The sequence below is a fragment of the Carlito syrichta genome, unplaced genomic scaffold (assembly GCF_000164805.1).
Source record: "Carlito syrichta isolate Samal-C Ts95f unplaced genomic scaffold, Tarsius_syrichta-2.0.1 Scaffold160356, whole genome shotgun sequence".
Classification (NCBI taxonomy): domain Eukaryota; kingdom Metazoa; phylum Chordata; class Mammalia; order Primates; family Tarsiidae; genus Carlito; species Carlito syrichta.
In genome coordinates this window covers 164,903-177,453 of record NW_007104452.1, presented here as the reverse complement: position 1 = coordinate 177,453, position 12,551 = coordinate 164,903, and the positions used below count along the sequence as shown (strand labels likewise).

Here is a 12,551-nt window from a genome sequence, read left to right as displayed (position 1 = left end):
TGGAAATGATACATTCTGCGAATTGGGAAGGAGTCAATTGAGCTGGAATTGCCACATGTAGGTGTGAGGATGAAGAGTGAAGTTGGGAGGAAAGATGGTGTTAGGAGAAATGTCAGTGGCTTGTCACACAGAGTGCCATGCTTAATACTTTTCCAGGTCAAACACGTAGGTATCCTAATGATCATTACATTAATTTTCCTCAGCTCTCTCTTCCACTGTATTTCATTGCTAAAGCCAGAATTCTGGAGTGGGTCTGCAGCTACATCAGAATGGGCAACAGGTCTTATGAATGATTTCCTCCAAATTTCCCTCCTTTATCCCTCCTTCTTTATCTTTATTCCCATTGCCACTGCCCCCTTTCAAGAGTTCATCACTGCTTGTTTGAACTATTTCAAGTCTTTTAATTGCTCCTTGTCTTTCATCTGTGAACCTCTCCAATTAGTTGTACACCCTGTTACTTTTCTTCTTAAAATTATTCACGGGGTTTTCGTATCCTTCGGGATGAAATCTGATGAGGCAAATCACAACCTGGCCTGCCTTCTGTCTCTCCTGCTTGCTTCTGCTTTCAGTCCATATTCCAGTCACTCAATATGTAGTTTTCTGAATGCATCTTTGCAAAGCTGCCTGTCTTCCTCTTTCCTTCAAGACCTCCATCCCCTACTCTATTCTCAAAATGTGTGTACGTGTGTGTGTGTGTGTGTGTGTGTGTGTGTGTGTGTGTGTGTGTGTTTTGCTTTAAGTGCTGCTTTCTGAAGACTTTTTCTGGTCTTTTCTCCAGCAGTTGGAGAAGATGGTTCTCTATCATCTATGTTACTACACTTTGAGCAAGATTCTCTTAGTTTGTAGTTATAGATTACATGTTTATCAACAGTCACGGAGCTGCCTGGGACCAGGCCTTATTCATATAGGCTTAGAGCCTGTAGTAAAATAAGCACTCCATCAGGGATTGTTGGATGAATGAACCACCTAGCTGACACAAGCTCCACAGGAGAAGAAGCATCAAAGCACCAGAGGAGGAATAGGAAGGAGAGATGACAAATAAAGATTTCTCTTTCTAGGAGGTACTCTGACCTTTATCACTACAATTCTATCTTTAAAAAACATTATCAAAGTGAGCATATTATAAATGTGCAGTTTAAGTGATTTTTACAAGCTGCACGTCCATGTAACCAAGTCCCAAGTAAAGAAAATGAAACATGACCAGTACCCCAGGAAGCTCTGCTCATGTTTGTTCCAGTCACTGTTCTCTTCTCCCAGTACCAGTGCTAACTACCATCCTCACTTTCGATCCTTATATATTTGTTTTGTCTGATTTTAAGCTTCATATGAAAGGAATAATTCAGTGTATACATTTTGTGTCTAGCTCCTTTTGCTCAACATTTTGTCTGTGAGAGTCATCCATTGTTGCTAGTGGTTGTAGAACATTTGTTCTCTCTGCTGTATCGTATTTCGTTGTGTGGAAACATCACTATTTATCTAATCTGTTGATGGGAATTTGGGAGGCTTCAACTTTGACCATAATGAACAGTACTGCTATGAATGTTCTTTTGATGGATACAAGTACACATTCTTATTGGATATAGGCACAGAGTGGATTTACTCAGCATTAATAGTTATAACAGTTTTCCAAAGTGGGTGTACAATTTACATCCTCCTCAGCACATATGAGAACACTGGTTGTTTAACATCCTTGTCAACACTTGATATTTTCTTCTTTTTTACATAGTCATTCTTTCATGTTTGTGGTGGTATCTTATTATGGATTTCACCATTAAAAATAGTTTTATATCTTATGGTGAAGTATTCTTAGAAATGTTATCTTCTCTAGTTGATTAAAGTATTTCTGAAACTTCTGAGTGGAAAAAAGGATGACCTTCAGTCTTTTAAGGTGACTGGAAATGAAAAAAGTATTAATTCAATTATGTATCTGTCTTGTCACATCAAACTTTGCATAAAATTCTAGCTGTATTTTGCTTTGAAAAGATAATAGAAATCAAGAAAAAAATGCATAAACCTGGAGACCTTTACCTAATGAAAAGAGAGCCGACACCACATGTGTCATTTCTGTGAATAAATTGGGTCCCAACTTTAAAATAATAGAATACTAAACCATAATGTGTATAATTTAGCAGATATGACTACTCTTGCTACCTATAATCTTTTTTCACAGGTTTATGATTAATATGCTGATGTTGTTGTTGTTGCTGTTAAGAATGTTCAAGTATATAAATCTTGAGCAAAATATCTATGATACAGGGGAAATGTTCATAGTCATTTATAATTTTGGCTCATATTTCGGTGAACGTGCTAATCTTTTTAAAATATGAGACTACCCCTCACTCCTTTTTAGAATAGAAAGAGCTTCTCCATCCAAATCTTCCTTTGTGGTCAGTATATTGCCACTGCATGTATGTATTCCTCCAAGGTGTGGGACAAAAATCAGTCCATCTCTTTGCTTATCTTCTAACCCAGAATCACTTTGCAGTAGTGAAAATAACAAAAGGCGTGAAGTAATACTGTAGAACTGACATGGGTGTGAATACTAGCTTTGTCCGTTACTGCCCAAGATCTTGGGGGAGGGGTGGAGATCACTTAGGTCTTTTAAGCTTTAGTTTCCTCAACGTAAAATAAGGATAGTCACCTTGCAAGGTTCTCTGGGTGATGGGGGACTGAGAGAAGATGTGAGTTAAAATCCTATCAGAGAGGATTTATTTTTCTGTAAATTAAAAAAATTTCATCTTTTTAAAAAAAAGATATAAGTGATAGTGTATGTCAGATGATCCTTTGATTGTAAGTTACCTTCATGTTCCTTCTAGGGTTGACAACTTTGGCTTGGGCCTTTTACTTCGATCCAAGCAGATAAAACGCATGGTCTCTTCATATGTGGGAGAAAATGCAGAATTTGAACGACAATACTTGGCTGGTGAATTAGAAGTAGAGCTGACTCCTCAGGTGAGAATATTTCCTTGCTTTTCTTTCACAAAACTAACTTACTAAACATTGTTTTTCTCCCTAGAAATTTTCTTTGTACAAGAGAGGGAATGCTATTTTGTCAAACCAAGGGACTTTGTTTATAAGTTACACCAGTTGATTGCTAGAGGATTAATATTTTCTGCCACTGTGTACTGAGAAGAGGTGTTTCTAGTAAAAATATCTAGGCTGCAAGGTAAGATTTTAAGTTTGGAGCTGTAATATATAGTGTGCCAGAAGCATGCTAAAGGTCTTGCTAAAATGTTTGAGGATAGTTCTAAAAGTCAATTTCTATGAATCAGAGTTAGAAATTTGTGAGTGATCTAAGTCTTGCTGAGACACATCAGGAGAGTGAAGCCCATGGAAGATAAAGCTAACTACATCACAGAGTACGCGCTGGGCTCAGTGCCCAGGTTTCCAGGAAACGGATGTTATTACAAAGCAAGTAGTTACTACATTTTATCTAGCAAATTTCTAATCATTTTCAACATTATCTCCTAACTGATTGGAGAATTTGTCATGGAGAAAGGCAAAGTTTTTGAAGCCTTTGAGTAAAACAAAGGTCCACAGTTGTCTGTGTTGTTCTTCCATGTGGACATGCTCTGCCTTCATCTCTGAAGCTGAGCCACTCTCCTCTATTTTTGTCAATAGAAAATATCATTGCTGATGTCACCAAGTTGGTAATAACATAATGTAGCAGAGTTTTTTGTGAGTTTTTGATAGTTATGACATATGCTTGATTCATGGGAGGCCTGTTCTTTCTAACTGAGGCTTCACTGTGCTACAGTCACATCTGGTCACTCTACAGCACCGTCATGTGTGCTTAGCATTGCACATGCTTGATATTTATTCAATTTTTATATAAAGTTTTTTAAAAAAGTTACACTGTCTTACTCTGCTTGGGCTGCTATAACAAAAACTGCACATTGGGTGACTTAAACAACAGAAATGTATTTTTCACATTTCTGGAGGCTGAAAGCCTAAGATTCAGATGCTGGCCAATTCAGTTTCTGGGGCAGGCTCTTTTCTTGGCTTGTGGATGGCTGACTTCTCACTGTGTGCTCACATGGCAAGGAGAGAATGAGAGAGTGCACTCACTCTCTGGGTGTCTCTTCTTATAAGAACAGTAATCATATCAGATTAGGGCCCTACCTCTATGATTTCCTTTAACCTTGAAGACCTGCTTATATGCCCCATCTGCATAGGCAGTCACATTGGAGGTTAAGGCTTCAACATATGAATTTTGAGGGAACACAGTTCAGTCTGTGGCATATACTTTTCCTCTTTACATTATGGATTGAGATACCATATTCTTCTGGTCATGGCCCAATGGGAAATTAACCTTTCAATTATACTTTGTAACTTTTGCACTAATTTTTGTTTTTTCAGAGGTGTATACATGGAAGAAGAGCTTCCTTAATATTATATGTTTATATTATATGTTTATATTATATGTTTATATTATGTTTATATTATGTTTATATTATATGCTTATATTACATGCTTATATTATATGTTTATATTATATGTTTATATTTATTTTATTTTTTGTTTTTGATTTTATACTATATATATATTTTGTGTTTAAAAGGGGTCAGTGTCTCTCTTCCTGACTTAGTGGTACATCGATGACTCTAGCAGCTTGTTTTGTAGCTGAGAGCTAGGGGGAGAAGTGTTGATGATCGGGCTCAGGACTCCCTCGGGTAGGTGAGGGCTGGTGGAAATATTCTATTTTCAAGCCTTTGCTGGTGTGATGGAGAGAAGGAGTAATGTATTCAGGGAGATTAAACATAAAAAACATTTTAAAGTAGAGGGGTTTTTACGGTGGTTTTTACTAGGTAATTTTTGTAAATGTTATTAACTTCACAACACAATGTAGAGTAATTTCTGTCCGTTAGATAGAGAACCAGTTATCTGGAAGATTTTCAGTGAAGCCCCAAGTTCTCCTTTCCCCAGAATATTCTGTCTACTTGAATGATTCAATGTCTGAAGTTCCAACTCTTAGTCCCTTCTTTAAGTTAAGTTTAAAGTTTCCCATTAAAGTAGAAAATAAGTTTTCACTTTAGAGCAATATGAGCAATAGAGCAATACACTGTCATTAAAACTTTAAACCAATTTTTTTAAAATTTTTAATTTTAAAGATGTGGGGTACAATTAGGGGTTAGGTATGCAAATGTTCATTATGCAGGTAACCTTGCTGATGAGATGTCCCCCTTCCCCCGCCGTAGTTTCCTACTCTGCCAATCCTTTTCTTATAGTATTTGATAATTGTTCAATACCTTAAACCAATTCTTAGTACTGAGTAGCAAGTCAGTTACCTAGTAAGACTGATGTACCAAGAATATAGTAGTAGATTTCATTATTAGGAAAGATGTCAGGATTTAAATGTTCAGGGACAGAGTTGATTCCTTGGAGGAAACCTAGAAGAGGAAGAGCCACCCATGGGAAGACACAAGAAACATTGCATGTAGCTATTTCTACTCTGAAACCAAATTTGAAATACTCTTGGTTTTTAAGTATCAGTTTACCTGTATGCTATACTTTTTGCTTAACTTTGTTTTTTTTTTCCCTTGAGTAATTTAGTAGATTAAAATATTTATGAAAATGGTTTAAAATAAATTCTAAAACAAATTTGAACACTTTACATTATTGACTTATTGTTAATGATAAGATTTAGGCCACGTGTGTAGCCTACAATAAAACACAAAGTTTAATCATGTCCACTAATATCTGTAGCTAGAGTTTCATAGTTCAGATTTAAAAATTAATTTGAAATATTAAAACTAGACATGTACAGAATATTATGTCAAGAGGTTATTGGGAGATTTGGAGACTGAAAGAAAGCATCACTATACAAATAAGCAGTTACATTTTGAACGTGGATTTAGAATGGATCTAGAGGGGCAGTAACTTTTTAATTTTCTAGCATGTGATATTAGTGAAATACTCAAATATACAATGCTATGTACTTTTTAGCTTCTAGAGAGTAGAAGCCATGTCTGTAAATATTTCTGTGTCCATATGGTAGATGTGTACTTAATGAATGTTTTAATGGAATACTTGTCGCTCACTTGTAGGGCACACTTGCAGAGAGGATTCGTGCAGGTGGCGCTGGAGTTCCTGCATTTTACACCAGCACAGGGTATGGGACCCTGGTACAAGAAGGAGGAGCACCCATCAAATATAACAAAGATGGCAGCATTGCCATTGCTAGTAAGCCAAGAGAGGTAAGAAGCACACTCATCCAGATAACACTGGATACCTTTTTCTGTGTGAGATTCTGGGTAGACTCACTGGGTAAATAATTATAAAATCATCTCTGTGAGAAAAAACACTCATTTTCGTAATACATTGGGTGAAATTTCTAGCTAAATCTGAACATCTGTTAGCAATTAAAACCACATAGAGAAACGAGAATAAATAGGAAGAAGCTGTAATCCATATATGATCCACTAATCAAGGTTAGTTATCTGAACTAGTTGTATGGTAGATTTTAACAAATTTATGAACATTTATAATTGCTGATTATGCTTATATGGAAAATAGAGTGGTTGTATGGTATTTAACTCTTCATGCTCAGGCCCCTTCTGATGTGACTGCAGAAAGAAAAAAAAAGGAAGTCATAAATTTGTCTGCAGTCTTGAAAAACAGGGAACAGTTATATAATGGAATAAATAGAGAGTTCCTATTATCACCTTTATGTTTTGTATACTGGACACACTTGAGCTATTGACTGAATAAAATAGTTTAATTATTTATGTGCTGAATAGGATGGGATACCTTTGTAGTAGGCAACTTCAGCTTTATTCACATATTAGAGAAGATTAGATCTCCAGATATGGGTATCTGAGATCCTCAGATTTAAGATAATTTCAAAAATTACATAGGCCAATATTTTATGACTGTATTTTTGTGTGTCATTCCATTCTCCTTGTCCTGATGGCTCAAGAGAGTTAATACAGGTTGCAGAAATGTTGAGCTTATCTCTAGGGAAGTGAACACAGTAAATCAAGGGATCTCTTATCACTTTTCTGCAGATAGGGATGCTGACTCTATCCCTCCTGTTCTGAGAGAAGATAAGAGGTCATTGAACATGTCCTTTGCTGTTCAGTATTTGTTTCCAGCCACATCCTCCATCTGGACCTTCCTTTCGGCTGACAGTGACCTATATTGATTCAAAGCTTTTATTAACATATAGTTCATATTCTAGCTTGCTTTTTCCTTTACTGCCTAATTAAGTTTAAAGGGTTTGGGGTTTTTTTTTTTTTGACAAAGTAAGACAGGAATCTAATTATTAAAATGAATTCTAGTAGCATATAATAAAGAAGCCCAGAAAAATTGGGTTAATACTTTGATAGCTTGCTAGAAGTTGTGGCATTAATTCAGTCTCTGGGAAAGTATGATATACTAGAATGTTTTCTGGGTTCATTTCTGACTGGAGTCAGGCGCATGAAACGAACAGTTTTGTAATTTTTTCTCAATTCCTGAGAATATGACAATTTCTTGAAACAGTTCTTCTTAGCTCTTTATTCCCTTTGCTTGTGGTAGGAAGAGGAAGTGAGCAATTTCCTTAATTTAGTAATTTTTCCTGAGGTCCCACTCTTTGCCAGACTCTGGTCTAAGCATTGTGAATGATCTAAAACAAGTACTCCTGCTTGTGGAGGAACTGACAGTGGATGAAGAAGCACATGCTGTCTGTAGTGGAAGAGCTTGGAAAAAATAAATGAAGTAGGTTTAGGGCAAAGAGTCATCGATGACCAGGGAAATGGTGTTCCAGATTGGTGGCCAGGAAAAACTTCTCTGAGGAGGTAATATTTGGTAAGAGAATGAGGCAGGGTGGTGCTTCAGTCAGAAGAAAGAGGAAATACAAGATCCTGAGGCAACTGCAGGCTTTCTGTGTCTGGGGACGGCAAGGTGATGAGACTTAAGTACAAGAGGCAGAGAGTGATAGGAATGGAGGTTGATGAGAAGCAGGAGCTAAATCCATGTAGTGTTGGATTTTACTGAATGTGGTTAAACAGCCAACAAAGTTGTAAATAAGGGTGGAAGAGGGTTGTGATCTGAGTTACATTTTGCAGAGATCACTGAGACTGTTGGTGAGTTTTTTGGTAGGAGAGCAAGAGTAGAAACAGCAAGAGATATTAGGAGGCTATTGTATTAATCCAGGTAGGAGCAGAAAGTGGTTTAAACTCAGGTGGTAACAGTGGCTTCTCTGACTATCCTCCTCTGGGTCATTTTGCTGTCCATGATATGAGGCAGACAGTTGCTGTGGGTTTCATCAAAGCAGTGGACAAGAAGGCTCTCAGAGCTGGCAAGGTCACCAAGTCTGCCCAGAAATCTCAGAAGGCTAAATGAATATTAGCCCTAATACCTGCCATCCCAATCTTAATCAGTTGTAGAAGAATGGTCTCAGAACTGTTTGTTTCAACTGGCCATTGAAGTTTAATAGTAAAAGACTGGTTAATGATAACAATGCATTATAAAACTTTCAGAAGGAAAGGAGAATGTTTTGTGGACCATTTTGGTTTTTTTGCATGTGGCAGTTTTAAGTTATTAGTTTTTGAAATCAATACTTTTTAATGGAAACAACTTGACCAAAAATCTGTCACAGAATTTTGAGACCCATTAAAACAAAGTTTAATGAGGAAACAAACAAACAAACAAAAAAACAGTGGAGTTTGTGAGAAGTCTTTAGAGTGGGAATAAATGTTGATGATAGAGCCAGTAGGATTTGCTGGTGGATTGGTTGTGGGGGTTGTGGGGTATAAGAGAAGAATCAAGGATACTGTTTACTGAGATGGGTGAGACATGGGGCTGATGGATGAGCTCTGTCTGGGACATGGTGCATTTGAGATGTCCATCAGATGAGGAAGTGCTCAGTAGGCTCCAGCTGAGGGGAGAGTTTAGAGCCAGGATAAGGGCTCTGGAAGCATTATTAGCATGCAGTGTTTAAACCTATGGGACTAGATGAATAGCTAAGGGCTTAGTGCAGGTAGAGAACATCTTTTTTGACAGAGGTTGGGATGAGAGAAGGAGCAGAGAAGAAAAATGAGAGTGACTATTAAGTGAAGAGGAAGGTCGCCAGGGGAGTTTGGCGATTTGAAAGACAAGGGAAATTTTAAGAACAAGGGAGCAATTATCTAAGGGAGTGATCAGCTGAAAGTGAAAAGATTACATCGTATGAGGAATGAAATTGACCATTGGATGCAAAAAATGGAGGTCACTGGTGATCTCTGGAGTGTTTTTTTTCTGTAGTAGAGGGGGTGAAAATCTTACTAGAGTGGATTCAAGAAAGAGTCAAAAGTGAGGAAGTTATGATTGCAAAGTGGCACAAGTCTTTCAAGTAAGTGTAATAGCTAGTTTGGCAAAACCTATTCCTTCCTGTTTAAAATTTTAGAATAGCTAACACTCAGCAACAGGAAATTATATAATTGGAATCTAAAAGAAAAGCCAACTTCTTGATTTTGCCCTGTGTTGCCATATATTTACTTCAGTATTTTAGATCTGTATGTAAAATACTCAACTATCATCACTGGTGTTTATAGTGATGATCTTTAAATACATAAGCCATTGAAAACATAATTCTATATATTGATCTACAGCTTAGAAATATCTTTCATATAATTTACCTAGGTATATACTAGTAAGATACTCATTCTTTAAAGATTTCCTAAGTGTGTGAATCTTTTCTAGCAGGAAACTACGATAATATTTTTAAAGAAGCTTTCTTTGAGAAAGAATCTCTGTTATATAAAAAATAAATGTACCAAAATTTTCTATAAAATGCATTCAGTCTGTGTGTCCACTAGGGGGTGCAACAGGGATGAGAATGGAGTTCTGTCTTCAAATGGCTCCATCAGCCAGGATGTCAGTTTCCTCTCTCCTTTGTTTTAATTCCCAAAGGTAAACCCCCAAGGGGGGAAAAAGAGGCATAATGCCAAGGCATAGTTTTGCCGTACGTTTTTCCCTGAGAAATTCATAGTAGAGTTAAAAGGCAATAAATAAAAACTGATAGCTTTCCATTAGACCAGTAATGTCAGAAGAGAAGATATAATAAAAAATGTAACAACAGAAACCACGTAGCACCAATGAATAAACCTAAGAAAAATATACAAATATTTTATGTAGAAAAGGATAAAAACTATTGAAGGAGGCCAAAGAAAACTTCAGTACTTGGAGGTATACAATTGTGCTTGTGAGTGGGAAGAATTGGCATGTCAGTTTCCTCCAAATTAATCTACTAATTCTGTGAATCTCACTTAAAATCTCAACAGGTGATTATGCATTATAGATTAATAAGGAGAGTTGAATGGAGTTTTGTAACTATTTTAGGTACAAAAACAATATGTAGGCCATTTTGTGCAAATTACAGTTTCTCTCCCTCCCCTCACCTGAATGGAGGAAAAGAGGGACTGCTTTTAATATTCAATATATAACCTATACACACAAATAGTAAAATGAATGAATTATCAACACACATAGTCTATACCTCAGGCCTGTAGATCCTTCATTTCCTTAAATGCACCAAACTTTCTCTTGTTGCTGGGCCTTTGCATGTCTGTTCTCTTATTCCTTAGGTTCCCCTGACCACTTTGAATAAGTCCTACTTACCTCAAATTACTTATCCTTCAAGTCTCTCTTGAGACTCTTTCCTTCTTAGAAACATGCTCTTGCTAGACTTCTATCCCTATTATCTGCCTCTGTCAGAGTGCATATCACAAGGAGTACATATTACAAAGGAGACCTGTGCAAATACCTGACAATACCCTTTTTGTCTTTTGCAGGTGAGGGAGTTCAATGGTCAGCACTTTATTTTGGAGGAAGCAATTACAGGGGATTTTGCTTTGGTGAAAGCCTGGAAGGCAGATCGAGCAGGAAACGTGACTTTCAGGTATTGTAATAGTTTTAAAAAAATATTAGTGTAATAGATGTAAGCAACTCTGTATTGCCTAAATTCTAATTGCAAAAAGGATATCAGAGTGAGTTTGCTATTTAAAAATTCATTTTAGAAGTGGCTTAAGATCATACGTGCCTGTGTTCTGTACATGTGTATCTAAAGGTTGCATAAAGGGCTATTCTAGGCACTGACTTATTCTGCTATGCAGTCATGCTGGTGTGGTGTACTAATGGGAGTCTGTTCAGATTGGTTGAAGTCCATGTGGCACCGCTTGTAGAATATTTAAATCCACACACCCTTGTATATAGTCACATGCAATTGTTTCTTCTTCCTGACTAGTTTAGTGACTAAAACCAGTTGCATGCTTAGAAAACATGACAACATGGTACATTCTTATTCAGTTTTGATATTGTAATTTACATGCGTTGTCTTAAAATGTCAAAGTTACTTTGATTTTCTAGAAAGATATTGCTAATAATCGTTTAGGTCAGTCCTTTTTCAGTCCTGTTGGTGTCTCCCAGGTAATGCTTATAAAGATTCTATCTGAAAAGTTGATTAACCTTTGTGATACTGAACTTTCATTCTCACTATCTGAATATTCATAGACTTAATAGATTGTAAATCTTTATATCATCCTAAGCATACCAAATCTTTGGTATCTTGAATTTATAGATTATACTGTTATTTTGGAAAATTATAATACATTTAAATAAACGCCTAAGAGTTTTTCAAGATGGTTGGTCTTGAAGACTTATTAGTTTACAGAAATGATTTTATTTATCATAATATTATCATAATATCATTTTGATTAGCAATTTTTAAATCTTTAGTAAAAACAGATCTTGTGCAATCACAATTACTTTCTCATTATTTCATTTCTGAAGGTCTTATGTGATATTAATGCTTTTTGATTTCCTGAATTTAGCCAGATTTTATGAGTACAACTAATTTTGGCAATTGCAAAAGACATTTTACATCATCTCTATCTAATTTGACACATTTGTATAGTAATTTTAAATGCTTAGTTGCATTTTTAAAAAAACTAATGAAATTGTATACTAGCAAACAGAAATGAGTTATTTAAAATATTTATGTGTGTTCATTCTGTGCTCTAGAGCCTGGCTGTGGTATCTAAAGGTTGCATAAAGAGCTATTCTAGGCACCGACTTTATGCTGGCGATTATTGAATTCTGGTGTGAAATGAAAATTCTCATCACCAGTGGGTCAAGTGACCTTAGGATGACTGTCACGTTTAGTGGAACAGCTGGTATAGAGGTCTGTTTAAGCCTTGTGAAAGTGGGAGATTTGGAACTTCTTTGCCTCTGACCACTCTGCTCTTAGGTCTTTTGATGCCTGGATGTCTGGTGGGATCCAACCTGGCATCCTGTGAAAGTTCATGAGTTCTCCTTTCTCTATATCCATTCTTGAATCCAAGCAAAAGAAATACTGATGGCCTGAAATCCTCACCACTTTAAGGGCTCAGTAGAAGCCCAAACCTCACTCTCATGCTATATGCCCATGTAACAAATCTGCACATGTGCCCCTTGAATCTAAAATTTAAAAAATAGATAAGGTTGCAAATTTCAATGGGAAAAAAATGCTGATTTAAAGAGTAGCATTCATGCAGAGATTTCCTTGATGGTTACAGGTCTTGGTCTGAGAATGCATCTACCTTATTGTACAT

At 36.4% G+C, this 12,551-nt stretch overlaps 1 protein-coding gene across 1 annotated transcript in view; it reads left to right on the top strand.

Annotated features, from left to right (window-relative positions):
- OXCT1 (3-oxoacid CoA-transferase 1) overlaps positions 1–12,551 on the top strand; it is a 159,271-nt gene that overhangs the window by 30,733 nt on the left and 115,987 nt on the right. Inside the window, exons 5-7 of the mRNA XM_008051085.2 lie at positions 2,817–2,952; positions 6,048–6,197; positions 10,755–10,861. Of these exons, the coding sequence (XP_008049276.1) occupies positions 2,817–2,952; positions 6,048–6,197; positions 10,755–10,861 (393 nt within the window). The remainder of the gene's footprint in view (positions 1–2,816; positions 2,953–6,047; positions 6,198–10,754; positions 10,862–12,551) is intronic.